We start from the raw sequence: 19,065 nt of genomic DNA on the forward strand, positions 1-19,065 counted from the left end.
GGAGGGTGAGAGTGGAGCCACTTTACTACCTAATACATAGGGAATGCAGATACGTATCGGACAGTACGACGAGACGAGGAAGCAGCGGCGCACAGAGGGGACGGAGAGGCAATTGTTTTTGTCGTGGGGGCAACGGAAGCTGGTGGGACACGGGAGTGCGAGAAAGAGAAACGAACAAGGGGTGGGAAAGGGCAGGAGCAGAGAAAGAGAAAGAGAGGGAGAACGGGGGTGGATTCGGTTACGCAGCGCTACCGCGGCCGATCCGGGAAACTCGGACGGGGTTGGTCCGAAAGCTCTCTCAGTTGCGGGCAAGCCGCCACGTAGTGATATCACCCTATATATCGCGGGCAACTTAAATCCGCTCCGCGTCTCACGACCAGAATCCCGTTCTGATAAGAACGTAAGTTCGTTAGTGAGAGTATGGCCGGGAGAGTATTAATTGAATTCATCGACCGAAATACAAAAATGAAATTGTGTTGAACAGACTATCGAAAGTCGAATGCAAGATTTATGTGACGGATCGAGGATTCATGTTATTGGAACATCACTTCGGAAGTTGCAATGTTTAAATAAGTGTCATTTTTCTCGTATCAGTTTCTCCGTTCTCTCCTCAATTTTCTCCGGTAATGATTTTATGTGCGACACGAATAAAATACAACCCGAGAAAGTCAGGACGTATCGCGGTTTTGTACCAGTGAGAGCTATAACACTTCGTCGCTGACCATTCAGTAGCGCAGCTGCAATCGCGACTAACGAGAAATCGTGCTCTTATTTGCACCGTTATACCGTTGTCGGGATACCACGATTCCGTGCCGCACTATCATCTCCGGCGATTAAAGTAACAAACGTGCATACATTCGCATAGTATCTCGCTGCCCTCTGGTTTATTACATCTACCTTTGCCTCTGACAATTTATACATATATTTGAATAAAGAGTATAATATAACGGTTTCATAAATTTCAATATCTCGACTGTCACAAATATTTGATACATGTAAAGAATATCGCAATATTCGAAAGGTCTATTTTTTTATTTTAGTTTCTTTTTCAATTTTTAAAAGCAAATGTGATTATAACGCACTGTGATAAATTAATAGATTTATATGAAAAATCTTTCTTCCTCTTTTTTTTTTATTATTCCCGAAAATAGGAATTGTGTTAAAGATAAGACTATCGGATTCAAAGAATCGGAAAAGGGTGATAGTGGCAAAGAGATAGCGAGGCGTGACAGATTTCCTTAGACGTATACGAAATTCTCTTTGAGCTGATCGTGCTAACGATATAGTGACTTGGTTTTTGGCAACCGCATGAGCGGTTAGTTTCCAATTGACCGTGCGAAAAGGTAGTTACGAACTTTATGATTACACAGCACGAGAAGATTGCTTCATTTGTCGATTACATGCAAGCTCGCACTTCGCAGACATAATTCGCGAAGTGTTGTAACGAGGGGCGGATTGCGTGCAACGATATCGCATATCTTGTTTTCAAAATGATTTTATACGCGTAAAGAATTTATTCGAATCATCGTTCTTTGCCAAATATCTCGATTTTAACTGCTTCTCTTTATTTGACTTTGAATTATTCGGGTAAGCTTTTAGCCGAACTGCAAACAAGCTTATTAATTTAGGTGATGGCCTTATCGAGTAAGCCAATAAAAATAATTTTTACGAGGAGGTGAGAAGTTAGTACACTTATCATTCGGAACGTTTGGGTCGTCTCCAACTTCTGACAATTGTGGGCGTTGCGGATAAAAAGGGGGTCAACCAACGCAAAGTGCAATAGCGCGGCGCGACGAAGAAAGATTTCGCATTGCGCGTCGTGCCTGCAACAGTCGTTAAATATTCATGACAACCGGACGGTCAGATTTGCAGGTGGCTAAATTATTTATGATTCTTTTCGTGATTGTGTATAACAAAGCGTAAGTTCTGTTGTAAACAACGATAAATACGACGATTGTGAAATATTTACGCAATTTGCTTGTCCGTTTTGCCAGTCGTTTTTTTTTTAGATCTTTCCGTGAATAAAATATCTGCCGGTTAATTACTGCAATTATCACTGCTTTTATCGATAAAAACAAAATTTGAATTTTATCTCAACAGCGTTACTAAAATTCAATTAAAATTGTGTCGTTAATTTATAAAACGAACGAGATAATTAAATCATTTCAAAAAAATATTATTACGTACATTTTTAAATAATCTCTCAAAAAATACTTTGTCGAGCAAGTTACAAAACGAAGATAACAAGTTATTCTCATATTTTTATATCAATGCAATTGTAAAATTTCTTTGCTTGATTAAACAATAAATGAATATTAGAAAATTAATCATAAATAGAATCGTAAAAATTATGTGAGGTAATTGAAACAAAAATTATTTAAATCAAAATCATAAATTACAATAACTACGAATACACAAGAGCCTATTTGAGTAAAATCCATTTGTCCGCGTTTGCAGTGATGGATTTATCGGCTGATAGAAATCCTCGGTATAACCGACGCGACGAAAGTCCAGCGTAAGGTATTTAAACGAATCTCGACAGTTAGAATGTGAGTACAAATCCCAAGATAGTTAAGGCGTCTTAAGCATCTTGTATGTATTCGTCCAATTCTGCACGAACGAGATGTAATTGGGTCTACCGTTCCCGCGCCCTCCTAACGCCCGTCTCTCTCTCGCGAGCTAACCCGAAGTTCGCAGCCAGGGAGAGATATACCAGGGAGAGATATACCAGCGTCGTCTACCAGGTGCACTCTCAAGTCCCTCGGATTAAAGTGCCGGAGCGCGAGTGCCGCAGAGTCACTCGTATAACTCGGTAGTTTAAGATTGACCGCGGAGTGACTCGATTACGACATACCTCGGAGCTTCGAAATTCAGTGGATTTTAGGATTTACTACACCCTGCCGGTAATCAGCTGCATTCCCCCCGCCCGAGCTTTTTCCGTTCCATAGATAATTGGGGCAGCTCGGCTAAAATCTAACCAAGTGAATCCTTCATTTCAATCTCCCTGGACTCTTAGTCTTATTATAAGCTTTATAGAGTTAAATATATATGAAAAATGAATTTTTCAAACAGAATACGCGTGTCATTTCGAAACATAAAGTTTAATGAAATGTAAATATAAACCAATGAGACAAATATGTCTGCAGGAAAGGCAATAATAATTGAAGCCCATTTGTCATTAAATGTTAGCTCGCTGAATTTATTTCTGCGCAACTATATTTCACGACAAATCAAGAATTTATATGAATATGCGCTGATACAAATGTGAATATATATATATATATATATATATATATATATATATGTATAACACCACAGGATGAGCATTGCAGGATTTGTACATCCAATTTCCAGACGACAGGGCTTAATAACCAAGGAACTTCCTACGTATGCGTGTTAATTAAAGTACACACGCGTTACCCGAATTTCTCAAACTTTAACTACTCCTCCGTTGACCGAAAGTTTAAATAGCTCGCTGCACATTCGGCTGGTACGAAAGCGTGGATATAGAAGCATATATACTAAACCAACGGCGAGAGGCATGACCGTTTACATTAGATTCGTAATACAAACATTCGCATTCAATTATTCGCGAATAAGTTAATTAATATACCATTGTTTAAATATTATATATAATTATGTGGTATCTATATAGTTTCAATTAATTGATCAAGATTATTTATTGAGATAGCAAACGGTCGTAATTCTGCAACGAGATACATTCATCCGTTACGCAAGAGTGATCGAAAGAGGATACGACGGAGGCTGATGAACGATATTTCGACGTTAAGGGACGTTAAAGGGGAGATGAGAAAAAACCGACTGCTCCGCTTTGGCGCAGCTCGGGAATTTCTGTCGAACTCAAGAGATGAAGCAATATAACGTCTCGTACGAAGGCTAACGGGAAGCGAGAGCTAGTTCGATTACCCGGGAATTGGTCTTTCATCGTCGTTCTAATTCGACGGTTACGTGGCAGCTTTCCGGAAGACTCACGCGGTTACAACTTTGCAAGCAGCTAACGATTGCAACGGTTGTGAAAGAGTGTACCGGATGAGAAATTTGTCGACGTTTGTGCCGCGACCAAGTAAGCCACGTGAGACGACTGGATTGGATGTCGCGTTTGTGTAACTCGTCATGAGAATGAAACAAAGATTATGATAACAATTTAAGCAAGAGAATGAAAGGAACGAATTACCAATCAATCTTATGATCTATCTACATAATTTACGAGTTTCGTAAACGACGAGCTCATTTAATAAATCTGTCGTAAATAACCATTAAATTGAATTTGATTGATTGTATGTTTAATACGACCGATTTTTTTATTTGTTACAGAAAATTACAACACAAAGATGCTGCCATTTTCTACGGAACGGTTATGTTCACATAACGAAATGTGAGTGGCGGTGAAAGAAATTTCTATAAAATTGAAGATTCAAGATTTAACCGATTAATGTACATCTCTGCTTCGGGTTAATGGAGCGCAACCCATGGAAGGGGGGTACACTGCCAAGCGAAGACGGAGATTTCTTGAACCAGGATTAGAAGGCTGCCTAAAATCGAGCGCACTTGTTCTCGTCTCAAATCGATCAAATCATTGACGTGAGCTTCACGAAGAGCTTTAAACTTCGCGCACTAGATTCAGCAACGCGCGCGTAAGCTGCTTCAATCACGCCGCGGCAACAAATCTGTGAAAATCTGAAACTGTAATTCTACAGAGAAGAGAAAAAAAGGAGAATTCGCCCGATCGCCCTCGGACGATCAAAGGATCGCCCGCTGAGAACAAATTTATTCTATGTCTTGCGAATTTTTGAGAGGCGGATTGTCGCGACGCAGAGGTTGCGGCATAAACGATGCGCCTGCCGGTGAATTAAAGCGTATACCTGGGCTGGTCGTTCGGACAATCGATAATGCTGGGTCGTAAAACTGCGCGCGAGGCACGTAGCGTGTCTGATAAATAATGCAATTTTATCGAGAGGGTCGATGTCTTGAGGTGTGAAGCGAAAAGTGCCGGATCATTCTTAGTGCCTCGAACAGATCTCGAAACGCCTCACGTCAAATACGATGCGGACACTGATTTGTGCATCGATCTTGTGAAATTGACCTGAAATGCTTGATCCCGAAAAGAACTGAGAACAAGAGTTAATGGGAAATTAGGAACAAGTGTATTATTCGAAATAAGTGATCGTGCGTGCTACAAGATCCACACGAGTGCGGATCGAGTAAGTGCGGATTTCCTTAGATTTTTTTTGCGGACGAGATCGATTCCCGTGACGTCATTGCAAAAACGACTTGAAATAGTGTCAGATTTGGTAAATATTTGTCGGTACTTCGAAATCGAGTAATTTAACGCGTCACGAAGCATCTCATCGTGATTCAAAGCTTGTTCGATGGGGGATCGAAAAAAAAGGGTCTTTCCATATTGACATGCCATATCAAACAGAGCTCGTGTAAAAGGGTCGGGGGATACGTGCCAGAGTCGATAAATCGTGGTGTACGAGCAATTAAGAAGTAAATCGGAAGAGAGGTAATTAACGTAGTATCTAAAGTACGAAGACGCGCATGCCTCACGGTAATTAATTACTTTCAATGTGAGTTTAGAAAAGTCGGAAGATCTCTTGGGTATCATTACACGAACTTGAAGAATGGCACGTAACGCTCGTGAATAAAAGAGGTACAGCGAATAAATTTCTAGTATATAGTCCTGATTACCGAGGCACAACAAAATTGCATGAACTTCGGCGCGGTTACGAAGAATCCTTTCGCGGGTATACGAGAATCTTTAAAATATAGGAGCGAAGAGAACACGCGAATTGAAGCAGTTCGAAATCCGTGAAAATCAACCTCGTTTTGTGCTCGACAGTTTCAGGCGAGCCAGAATGCGGGCGGTGCCGTATGTGCTTCGTTAAACTGACAATAATCGTCAACCGCGTGTCACGAACTTGTACCCGGTAAAGCGAGTGTCGGCAAATGAAATTCCGGCCATGCACTTACGATGACGTCGTTTCGTGATTTGAACATTCGAGCATCGACGCACGCATGAAAATTCGACTTGTCGAAAAGAATCGTCACGAAGAGAAAAACGGAAGAAATCTAAGATTTAAAAACAGATTATTCATGGGTTATATTGAAAGAAGAAACAATTTTCACACATATACCTCGCACAAAGAGAATTAGGAAAACGGGCATTGTTCGTCGACGATCATCAAAGCAATACATTGATAGCCTGTCGATTCGTTTGAATATCCACAAAAGGAGAATCACAGAAAGAGAGATTACCACAAAAGAGAATCACACGACGTAATCGAAGAGTTATCTTGGGGGCAAAAAACAATATTCAATAGGGAAGTTGGTGCGTGGTCGCGATCGCGGATAGTTATCACCGGAAAACAATAATCGACTAACAGTCGACGATTGTCGTCGCGGGACAAATGATAGACCTTATCAAAGTCGACATGTGATACGGCGCACGGCGACAAACGAGTGGTGTGCGCGATTAGTTACGAGAGAATGACGGTGATGTGTACGTCGTTCACGGATGTTGTTCAGTGCCGGGATGCTGCAGTGAGTAACTGTCACTAAAAGAGCGGCGAGTGTGACACAACGAGATCAGTTTCGTCGTACGTCGCTGTCGTTGCCGTTGTCGTCGTCATTCGTGGAGGAGGGTAAGAAAAGAGCCGTCCGATACCGCTCAGAAAAATACCCAGCATGAAGGATCATCGAGGAGGATGGCTGCGCGTCGTGCTGCCCCTGATAACGTTTCTCTCGCATCAGACAGGTGAGTACAATCTTGTATTATTGCGCCAGCTTTTCTTCACGAGAGCCTCGAGATGATCGAGCCGCACAAGATATATACATATTTTATTGTTGCTTAATTGTATTTACTTTTATAATAGATACATTATTTTATAACGGTTGATAAATTTGTTATAAAAAGAGCATAATAACAATATTGCGAGGAAAAACCCTAAAAGTTTTAAATTTTGTATATTAAAGAAGATATTTTATAAAACGTGAGTAATTTGGAAAAAGAGATTATTCTTTGAAAATGAAATTATAAGATAGGAAGTGAAAAAGATTATAACTTTTTAGATTTAGGCGGATATTCTATAGTCGTTTATACGCTCTTTTTCGAATAAATTTCTCAATTTACATCGGCGCGCAGTAATTTAACGATTGAATGAAATAGATGATTGCACCGATAATCATAATTTAAAGCCGATTATTACGGAATGCAAGTGCACAAATACGTACGTTTTATGCATATAAATAGAGTTCTGTGAACGTAATCTAGAGCGGTGGACGGACAAATATTTTTTTTTTGCTATTTTCTGATGGCCCAAATAAACTTAAAGCGGTGGAACGACACCCTGTCGCTCATTCGAACAAAGCGCGAGTGTGTCGGTAAAATGGGCCACACCGACACGATGTATTGTTTTCCCACACACGCGCTCGTGCGGACGCGATTATATCGAAATGTATATCACGAATAAAATACTGTAAGGGAGACCCAATTTTCGACAGAATATTGCGATTTAATGAGCTCCGAGGTAACCAGCTTTTAGATGGTGGTTTATTAACGGATCGAACGCTTTTTTTATTTTCCTGTAACACAAATTCGTTCCATTTTACGATATCTCGCGGTTAATGAATGATTAGGAGTTAATTTGTCGTGACTTGAAATAATTAGCAGGACATTTGTAAGAAAATTGAGATCGCGGTTACATCAGATATTCTTTTCTCTTGAAAAAAAAAAGAAAGCGAGCACGGGAACGTCGTCGTCAAAATAGGTTTCTCTACTCGAAAATTAGCTATATCTCTCAAACGCAAAATACGAATCGTTTGAAATTTTGTATTCTGACAATAAATGTTGCGAGAAATAATATCCGATAACAAAGGTTGTGTTAGAGCAACGATTAGTTACGTAAATAAATAATTAAACCTGCAAAATAGGTTCGTCTACTCGAAAATTAGCTATATCTCCCAAACGCAAAATACGAATCGTTTGAAATTTTGTATTTTGATAATAAATGTTGCGAGAAATAATATCCGATAACAAAGGTTGTGTTAGAGAAACGATTAGTTGCGTAAATAAACAATTAAACCTGCAAAATAGGTTCGTCTACCCGAAAGCGCGCGCGCGCGCACACACACTAACACACACGCGCGCGCACACACACACACATGACTTTTGTGAGCTATCTTATTTTGTAACCCGGGGCCCTTACACCACTTATTCGGCCCTGGTCGGCCGCTAATGCTGGCCGCTAGTTTCAGCTTCATAGAAATCACGACGAAATCGGAAAATACAAACGGAAAAATCAATCAGAATCGGTCGGCCAGTCGCAAATAACCTGTCGCTTAAAAATTCAATTTTCCATGACGTTCGTAAGAAAGTTCGTGCTCCTCGATGGAGTTTCCGGACACCTCCATTTCTCGATTCACGGGCCAGAGGTGGCACACGATGAAAGTCACCCGGAAGAGCGAGGAGCACCGTTGGGAAACGAGGGAAATTTGTTCTGCTAATTCGAGCAATGTTTATTCTCCCAAAGCTAACAGCCGGCAGAACCGAGACGCGTTAATTACCGAGCATGTCTAATTCGGTTTGCAGTTTTTCGAGGTCTAACGGTGTCGCGAAATTATATCGAAGTTTTTTATTTATATGCAAATACATCTAAAGTTATCTACTCACTTCTACCGAATTCGATAATTTGTCTCAATATTTACCTTTATCGTCAGTTTCATCGAATTTGCATGAAATTTGCAATAAATTAATTTATAGTTTGAAGTAAAGTAATCCTAAGTAAATAAATCGTCCTAAAACTCATTATCAAAAATATAATTTTAATTTTGTATTTTAATAATATTTTTTTATAAGTTTTTAATAATATAACTGAGTAAATGATATTCTTAGTATTTAATAGAATTTCTGTTTGAAATGCAATTTCACGATACAGGAAAATACGCCGTAAATAGAATTTCCTTGCATCGGCAATGTGTCTGTATATATGTAACATTATGGCCCCATATTATTTATCATTCCTGGACGTGGCAAAATTTCAGGTAATTTATATACGGTTTACTCGTGAAGCGTGTTTATGACGAACGAGTGAATTTCCGCTACATGTCCGACACGACATCCGATCGATAGTATCTCTTTCAAGGAGTGTTCTAAATAGTAAATCTTTTACTATTTGAAAAAAAAAGCTTTTTGATCTCTTAGCGAGAAAAATGTTCGATCGCTGAGTGATTCGTAATCCGCAAATTGCTCGACAAAGTTATATACAGAGAAATACAGGTATAAGAACAACTTGAAATTCCTGATCTCAACAATCAAATCGTTCATTGCTCCTACCGACTGTTCTCGATTTAATGCAATTCGGCATACATATAGCGAATTATGAATAACTCGGTATGTCGATAGAGTTCGCTCTGAAATTATTGGCAGAATGCCTTTCGCCGAACGATCTCGAGCGATCCGGTTTAAAGCGCTTTATTCATGAGTCCATTCATTGCATGGAAATCAACTGGAATGCGATAGCGGCCCGCGGTATTTAAGAATACCAGAATACAGGAGAAACGATTCTACCTTTTAGTAGTTTTGGTAATCCTGGGCGGGAATTACGTTCGGAATTCGTCTTGTCATAACAATGGTTGTGTTAGAGAAACGATTAGTTACGTAAATAAACAATTAAACCTGCAAAATAGGTTCGTCTACTCGAAAATTAGCTATATCTCCCAAACGCAAAATACGAATCGTTTGAAATTTTGTATTCTGACAATAAATGTTGCGAGAAATAATATCCGATAACAATGGTTGTGTTAGAGCAACGATTAGTTACGTAAATAAATAATTAAACCTGCAAAATAGGTTCGTCTACTCAAAAATTAGCTATATCTCCCAAACGCAAAATACGAATCGTTTGAAATTTTGTATTCTGACAATAAATGTTGCGAGAAATAATATCCGATAACAATGGTTGTGTTAGAGAAACGATTAGTTGCGTAAATAAACAATTAAACCTGCAAAATAGGTTCGTCCACCCGAAAGCGCGCGCGCGCGCGCGCACACACACACACACACACACACACACACACACACACAAAATTTTAACTGACTTTTGTGAGCTATCTCATTTTGAAACCCGGGGCCCTTACACCACTTATTCGGCCCTGGTCGGCCGCTAGTTTCAGCTTCATGTGATTTCTGCATGTTATCCATTAAACGAAGGCTAATTACAACTGCAAGCATTACAACGAGCAAGCTCGAACGATCCTCCGGATGTATTGTTGTGATCCTGCAAATCCGTAATACGAACAAAAATTTTTGCCTTTATTTATTCGCAAAATCACTATTATATATCGCCAATAGAAACTGTATAAATTACGGCTTTTTGTAATAAACCGTGTTTCGAAAATATCGATGAAATCAGAATTTATTTGAAAGAGATATTTTCATTGAAGCGGTAAGAGAGGTAATATTTATTGCGCTGAAATGAAAAGGTCGATAATTTATCGCACAATGAGAGACATGGAAATACAAATTGCTTTTTTATACCAATGTCGGATTTGTATCGCTCTATATAGAGGTATAGACGATTATTTTCATCCCACATACATTCCATATATTTACTTTGATCACTTTTACCATTGAAAGTAGACGGGACGAACGGGCAAGAGAATCGATTTCGCGAGTGAATTCTATCACTTCGCATATCTCAACGAGTCGTTGCTCGAATTTCTTAATGTATCGATCCGCGCGATACAGTTGTACGTGCATAATATGTAAATGCTATCCAAACATTGATAGTCCGATGTCTCTTTCGACGAGCATTGCGCCAGAGAATTATAGATATCGAGCGGACGTGTAACACGTTTGTGGAATGCGGTTGATTGTAAGTCGAGAAGCCAATTTGCCAAACTCGAGTTCGTCGTGAGTGGGCGGAGGAGAGAGATAGAGACGCCGCAAGAACGCCGCTGTGTTCCATTGAAGTTGTAGAGAGAAGAGAGTCGATGTTATTATACACCTCTATACAGCAGTATTTATGCAGAAACGACGGTGTATCGTGGATTTGCACAACGTGTGTTGCATCTAATTGCACGCGCGTTATTAAACTCGACACCGGCTTAACTTTTATGCACCCGATGAATGTATCGTTTTCCGAATGCATTAAATTAACTGTGTAGGCTCGATAAGATGCATGCGCATTTAAAAATAGTCGCAGTCTGCAGATGGCGAGAATAGTAGGTTTATTTAATGATTAACGCTTCGCTGATTTATTAAGTACTTGCGGCTATATCGAGACTACCGGAATGACGCAAAAGTTCAAAAGACGTCTGCGAGACATTTAAGATATTAAGAGACGTCTGGAAGATTGAATTATTCTTTAGACAGTTTTACGACGTCTCTTTAAACGTTGTGTCATTCGAGTACTTGATGTAGTCACGTTTTTTCAATAACGACGACGCGTTTTTAATTTCCTTTGTCGCCGGATATGTAGAATATCCGTGGTAACTCTGGGACACCCTTTGTCTATATTCTACTTTATATCATAGCGAATGCCGAAAAATTGAATTGCGGTGTAGCCGGTCGGCACGACCGAACAGTAAATCGAAACTCCCCGCAGAGATGCCGGTACAAACGAACGTAGAGACGAACGCAGAGAGGGAGGGGAGAGAGAGAGAGAGAGAGACAGAGAGCGTAAACCATTACTATTGAGCTTATCAAAGTGATTCACGTGACTGGCCGACGGTATTATGCAAATGAGCCGTAAAATTATCGTAGCCTTCAGGCATCGCCAGGCAAGGGAATACCCTGAACTTTCCATTATACATGATAGCAGAGCACGTTACTATACTATGGTTACAACTGATATCCGTTTCAGAAGGCAAAGATTACTTAATAATTCTCCATTGGATGCAAACTGAGTTTGTCTTTGAATTACCACCCGCGAGAAGCGTTCTATCTTATATAGCTGAACTATATCGTAACGAACAAAGATCATAGTTAGGAATCGATATTGTAGAGCAAAATAATAATAACACGCATAAGCGCGATTTTTTAGCGCAAAACTTTGCAACAATTTATTCAACTTATATTGGTTATATAATGTTACGAAAATTAATAACTTCTAGTATGAGATTGCATCATGATTGTATTAAGAGCGTATTAAAAGAGATTGCGGACATTTTTTTATATTTTTTAATAGCGACAGGAGGATTAATGATCTGAGTAGAATTAGTTGACGGGCAAGAGGTGGCAGCCTCCGTCCGGTGTGCCTCTTAGCGAGCTATCAATGTCTTCGTTCCACTTCGTCCGAGGAAACAGGAAGCGATTCCTCCAATGGCCGTCGAGAATGTGTCCGGCAAATTTATACGCGCACAGACAACTGCAGCAACGAGCGCGCGCATGCACCTATATATCGCTTCCAGAACAGAAAAGGGATTACGACGGTCGAAGAGAGCGATGGCTCTAAAATTGGTTCAAAGATTTTCGACGGCGTTGATCGAGATTGTGCGCGCGCGCGAGCGTGGCAAAAGGATTTCCTGTCATAAACAGAGAGGCTGGCACACGTACGCGAGTACTTATTCCCTTAATACTGCCTCCGGTAGACGAACGACTCTCGATTACCGCGCGTTATGACGGAACTTCATTTCGCGGCGACGCGAACACTGCCAAACCGATAAGGAGTTAATATTTCGTATACGATCTGTATTACACACGCTATGTCTCTCTCTCGAGTAACTATGCACTTAATATCAACACGCAGTGAATTAGTGTTTGCCCTCTTGAACAAATTCGTGAGCGAAGTAATATTGCCGTATAATTGTTCGTTAAGGCGAACTCAAAGACAAGCATAACTCAACCCTCGAGATAAATCTGCCCGTTTATAGCCGACACACTCGTGCGAACTGCAGTTCATTACAGTCCGATGAATCGCCGCATTTGCGTGAATCACGACGATCTCGGGAGAACTCACGCATGGCGTTTGTAGACCGGTCGCTTGAGATATATACTCCTGCATGTTGCAGTTAAACCGCAACGCGTAACGCCTCACGGGAATAAGTACGTGTGCGCTGTTGCAGCGACGACGATTGATACTGTTTGTATTTTCGGATAAAGTTTTTTAGCCGATTCGGTCGGGCTTAATTACTAGCTGTCTCTCAGCGAACCCAGTTCTCAGCAGGTATTAACTTCTTCAGTAAACGACTCTGCTGGAGGGTAAATTGAGAGAGAGAGAGAGAGAGAGAGAGAGAGAGAGAGAGAAAGAGAGAGAGAGAGAGAGAGAGAGAGAGAGAGAGAGAGAGAGTTTGATGATAATATAGATAGATTATTTTTGGGGAATTTTTTAACGCGCGTAATTTGTTCTCTGTCGTTGATTACGTAGATAATTACGAAACTAATTATCACGCTTATACAATATATATTACTAAAATTAAAATATAATGAACAACCTGTTTACAAAGTTAATTGCATAAGTTAGATACTCTCGTAGATAAATAACGTAATATCATCAAAGTTGCAGGGCTCAAGTTAATTCAAACTTATGCTCGCTCCGAGTATGATTCGCAACTAGAACTTTTTATTCTAAGTAAGTATATAACTTCACGGATCGTTCGCCAGGATCGATTGTGCCAGCTGTAAATCTGCCGCTGTAAAAACAACGTCAACGTTAATCGACGATCAGTTCACGTTAACGTTTTCGGGCTACGAAAGTAATCTACGCCGGTCGATCTGGTTTACGATCCTTGACGTGATCGAGGCGGGAATAAGTTAGTCCGTGCATAGTACGTACGTTTCGCGCTGCAGTCCGAGGTCTGCTCGATCTGATTGAATCGCCGCTCCGCCTTATCAGCGTGCAGGTACGACCGTAATTCTGAAACATCCGACTGATCCTGTGCCCGACCACCGACTGATCCTGTGCCCGACCACCTTCCGGATCCTCCGATATCCGATTGAGGAGACGAACGCGTGCTCTGTTATGGAAATATCAGAAACCATCCCTGATGGCCGTATATAAAGCGCGCCGCGGTGTCGTAAAGTATCCAGACGGCGTAAACTCGTAGTAATGCGAGAAATAAAGTGCGCCATATTACAGGTTATTTTTACTCACAGCATAAAAGGCTTTTAAATTCTTAATAATTGCAATCGTAAATATATAGGGTGTTTCTCCAATAATTACAGATTTCTTAGGGTAAAGTCGATTTTTGTTTATATAAATTACATATTTTTGGGAAAGGGATATATTTAATTTATATTTTTCTGATCGTTTCCTTATTATGTAAAATTTACTTTAATCTTTAACTTTTAAAGATTTAAGTCACTTGCATTCTATAATTAAAATTGTTTAAGTTTTGTTGAAAGAAATTATAAGGGTTTATAAGAAAAATTGTTAATACAATAGCGCTACGAAAACGTTTTTTTTTTTTTATTTCGTTGATATGATTCAAAGAAAATATGTCACTTGCACGATATCCTGTACACCCGTAATCGGAAATTGTCATAACTCTTTTCGATCATATAGCAATGCTCCGCGAGATTTTTTGTTCTAGTATAAATAATATTCTTAACGAAACCATCGGGCTGGTCAGCCACGCGGTATATCGTACGGCAGTAGCGTAGTATAGTCTAGTATTGCGATTGAAAAATTGCCACGAGCCATAAAACATTCTCGCGTATAGTGCGATCCATTTCGCGAGTGGCACTACGCGAAAATAGGTTGCACTGCAAAACGTTTCGAAAAAAACGCGTCGATTACGCGCGAACGGCTTGCGGCGAAATTGTTGTTACTGTAACCGTAATTCGTTCGTCTTCTCGTTTTCCCATCCGGATATCTAACGTCCGTTTCTTTGATGAGATCGATCTTTCCGTCTCGGTCTCTCTCTCTCTCTCTCTCTCTCTCTCTCTCTCTTTCTCTCTCTCTCTCTCTTTTCTGTTTCTCTCAGGGTAGGCAGCAGTTGTGATGTAAGTGCTCGGTGATTTCGAAGAAAAATATAAAGATGTGAAGTGTAACGCAAAGAAGTTCAAAGTGTAATAGATACTTGAAGATGAGAGAGAAAGAGTATATACTGGCAAATTGATATTATTTTACTTTAGTGTATCCTAAACTACTAATATTCGCGGAATATTAGTAACACTTGTTTGTGAGTAACCTTTAGACGGGATTTTGTAGCGCGCTTTATCGCAAAACGTTTTCTACAAGTTGTCGTTAAACCACGCGGAATCCTCGTCTGAAGATACTTCGTACCTTTTCATCTAAGAATCTTGATCGAAAAATCTTAATTACGATTATATCAGGGAGAAACTGAGGAAATTGGGTGATTATAAATTCGCCGCGAGCGACTAGTACGTAGGCGACAAGGATCTCGCAGCATCCTTCCGTCTTTCTTTCGAGGAATATCAGCTCCATATCATGAATATCATTCCGGGAACGAAACTACGTTTCCCGATGCTTCCGGTATCGGTGCAATAACGCGTACTCCTCGCATGCATTTCGCAAACGTGACTTCTTCCGTTTCTTATCGAGTCTGAAGAATGGTAACGATCCTTACGACATCTTCTCCTGAATCCTTTGACCTGCATTCGGCCAACCCTGGTCCGCACCGCAACACAGGATCCTTACTCACCTCGCAAAGAACGCGCCATATTTCGGATTTATTTCCGCACCACCTCGTAGCGACTTCCGGACGCGAACTTTCTACCGGCGCGCTTTCACGAACTCGATATAGCGGAAAATTGCTTTCCTCGCGAAACTTTTCCCGGAACGTTATCCTGTGAGTGCAGGGCTGTCCCGCTTTTATGCCGATTCCGAGATCGACGACTATTTCTATATAACAAGTACCGTGAATTATTACAAAATTCTCAAACCGTTTGGGCATTTATATATATATATACTTTTTGTTAACGATATATATTTATTTTTTATTCGAATATTCCACATAGTTTAAAAGTCGACAATTTTAAATAACATCCAATTGATTTTATTAACGTGCATAAAAATACGTAAGATAATCCACAGATGTATCCAGAAATAATATAAATTGATATTCCGATTATAAACATATTTAGCGTGTTATAATAATTGTTATATAAATACTCGGAATTCAATATAGGCAAAAATTGCTTCTTGCGTAAAGATCTCTCGAGCTTTATCATCTTCGTACATGGTTCTTTATTGCCGATCTACGAACGTACGATAACGAGAATTCTTATCACGATCATCGTGAAATTGCAACATGGTTTCAAAGTCAGAATTGTCACGCGTGACGATGGCTGCTATGTCTGGCAACAAAGCGGTTCGTTAGCGCGTGAAATATAGAACATCGGAGATCTGATAATTGCAAAGCTGTCTCTCAAAGACGTCCACTTCGCCCTGGGATTTTCTCAATCAAGAAGAAGAGAAAATGCGCATGAGAGGTTTATCGAATTTTACAAACAAAGAGAAAGAAGCAAGGGCTTCGTGTTAAAATCATTTTAGTCCAGAAGAAAGTTAAAAAAGAATAAAAAATTTAATAATACTGATGTAAATTACTCTTTGCAGGTACATTAGGCGAAATTCACTTGTCGGGTTTTATGTCGTCATTTGTAAGATACAGGATCTGATAGGTCCGGTTTGATTCTGCCAATTTGGTCCTGCTAGCTTAGAAGAGGTGGAAACATCTTATTTGAAGGCAAGAGAGAATATGCAATTTTTATAATGGGACATTGCGCTGACAAAGTTCCCTATCCTCACTGAATTTCCCTGAAGAATTATGCACAAATGTAAATTGAGCATTTTGAATACTTTCAGTCAGTCAAGAATGAAAAGATTGAATAATCTATAACATATATTATAGAAGGATTAACTTGAATGAGTCGAACAATCTATTGAGGGATTAACTACATGCGAAATCAATTCTGATAGATACCTATAGCGTGCTCCGCTTTATCTAAAAAATATCTCAATCCATCACGGTTAATACAGCATTCTGCTCGGTGCAATTTAATCTTAATCTAGTTCATTACCCATACACTCTGGCGAATGAGAATGCACCGCTGGTCGGTGAATCGGGGGTTTCTCCCGAAAATGCGGCTCGTCATTTACACGCAATCCTACGAAATCCGTTTCTTTCAGGATGAATGCGAAAAGCGCGACACGCCCACGTTATACAAAAATCAATTGTGCTCGGGTCGGTTCGCTCTAACAATCGCGCCAACGATCTGAGAGCACAATAGAGATACTCGGAGCAGATATCAGAGAAGTTGCGGTAGTAAGAAACGTTACTTTTATTTTCCTCTATATGTATTCAATTACATACAGTAAAGAAAAATATAGAAGGTGTATTCAGCATCCTCTTTAGCAAGAATTAATATCTCCAAAGAGAGATAAATGGCAAAAGTCGATAATATTTAATTTGAGATAGACTTGATAGATTTCGCGATAGCTCCAATAAATAAATAAATCGAGTTCTTCAGAATATGGAAAATATGTTGCCGTTCTTACTCACAAAGCCTTTGCTGCCGAACGTGATGCTATATAAAGTTGCATTGATCTCGTCAATATGATCGCATCGACGGCAAGAACGTAAAGCAAAGAATGATCAATATATTCAAGCCTGCGAGAAGATTACAGGGAGCATATTCATGGTTTCAGTATCAATCAGCATCATAAAAGATACAAAAGAATTAGAGATTTATCTAACAATAAGTTACTAAAATCGCGCAGATATTTCTGCAACATTAAAGTAAATGTACTAATGCCGAGACACTTAAGACCTATGTCTGGACATCTTTATTACTTTAATTTTTAAGTAAGTATAACGCGAATTAAAATCAAAGATAAAAATATAATACACGAAAAATATTTTTATCTTTAATTCTTTGATTTTAATTCGCGTTATATAACTTATTTAAGGACTAAAATGATAAAAATATCCAGACATAGGTACATTTATGTGTCCAGGCATTGGTATATTTACTTTATCTGTTTTAATTTCCAAGCATTGTGCAAAAATGAAAAAAAAAATAAGTAAAATTATCTTTTACGTAGATGTGCTATAAAATTACAGCTTGTATACTCTAATTAGATATACACCGTGTACTAAAATATGCTAACGACCGTTATTTTTATCCCTTAATCGATAAATAAAAGAAGGAATATGGCTGTGTATGAGAGATAGAGGAAAGTGCACGTAACGCTGTCGGGGACAGTTGTTTTGTTAAAAGGATCTGTCGGCTTGACACGAATTGCCCGACATTTTTCTCGATACACGCGGATGTTTTTATGCACGACATGCATGCGTTATTTTACATGTTTCGTATAGTAAAGCGTATCTGTTCGCATGATAAATATAATTCAACGCGTACTCTGATTCACATGGATCTTTTATTATGCAGCCTATTATTTTTCCCCCGCAAAACAAATGCGAGGACCCGCACTCTGGGTCCTCGTGGGTGCTCGTAAAAATTCAAAAAATTATGTGAACCCATTGCCGCTATTATGAAAACCATGAAAGAGACGCGGGTTTTATTCTGAAAATAGACTCCGCGGTCTTCGTGGTAAAACGTATATCTGCACCCAGATCATATACCCCAATGCACGCTCTAATTTACTGGACTTTCGGTTTTGTTATTGTGCCAACGCACGCGCATATATACAAGCATATATACTAGCTTTTTTTAACGAGTAACAATAGATTAGAAAAACTCTTAAAATAATGGGGCGCATTGTATATTGTGAAAAATAGCGTTTGCTTTTTCTATGATATTTCGAATTTGCTCCGGGCAGCAACCTACTTTCCCCTTATCGACTTATATTATAATGAAGTCTACAACGTGCAACGCCTTCGCATCACGCTCCATTAATCACCGGTTTCAATACTAACGCGATAAAAATTAGCAACCGGAGGACGCTATTTATATATTGACGAGAATTCCCGATAATTGACATCGCGTGAATTACTGACATTATTTTCAAACGCGCGCGAGCGCGTTTGCAACATGCCTTTTACCTTAGCGTGATATTAAATAGCGGAAACATCGTTACACATCTTCATTAGTAGGAATTTTATGAAAAAAATTCAGCA

General features: G+C 39.5%; 1 protein-coding gene across 2 annotated transcripts in view; it reads left to right on the plus strand.

Annotated features, from left to right (window-relative positions):
* The first annotated feature begins 307 nt into the window (after nt 1–307).
* Nucleotides 308–19,065, plus strand: part of LOC139818687 (opioid-binding protein/cell adhesion molecule homolog) — a 96,659-nt gene continuing 77,901 nt past the window's right edge. For both annotated transcript variants that reach the window (XM_071787508.1, XM_071787509.1), the window contains exons 1-2: nt 308–400; nt 4,336–6,778. In XM_071787508.1, the coding sequence (XP_071643609.1) occupies nt 6,709–6,778 (70 nt within the window). In that variant the 5' untranslated portion in view covers nt 308–400; nt 4,336–6,708. The remainder of the gene's footprint in view (nt 401–4,335; nt 6,779–19,065) is intronic.

This window comes from Temnothorax longispinosus, chromosome 9 (assembly GCF_030848805.1).
Source record: "Temnothorax longispinosus isolate EJ_2023e chromosome 9, Tlon_JGU_v1, whole genome shotgun sequence".
NCBI lineage: Eukaryota > Metazoa > Arthropoda > Insecta > Hymenoptera > Formicidae > Temnothorax > Temnothorax longispinosus.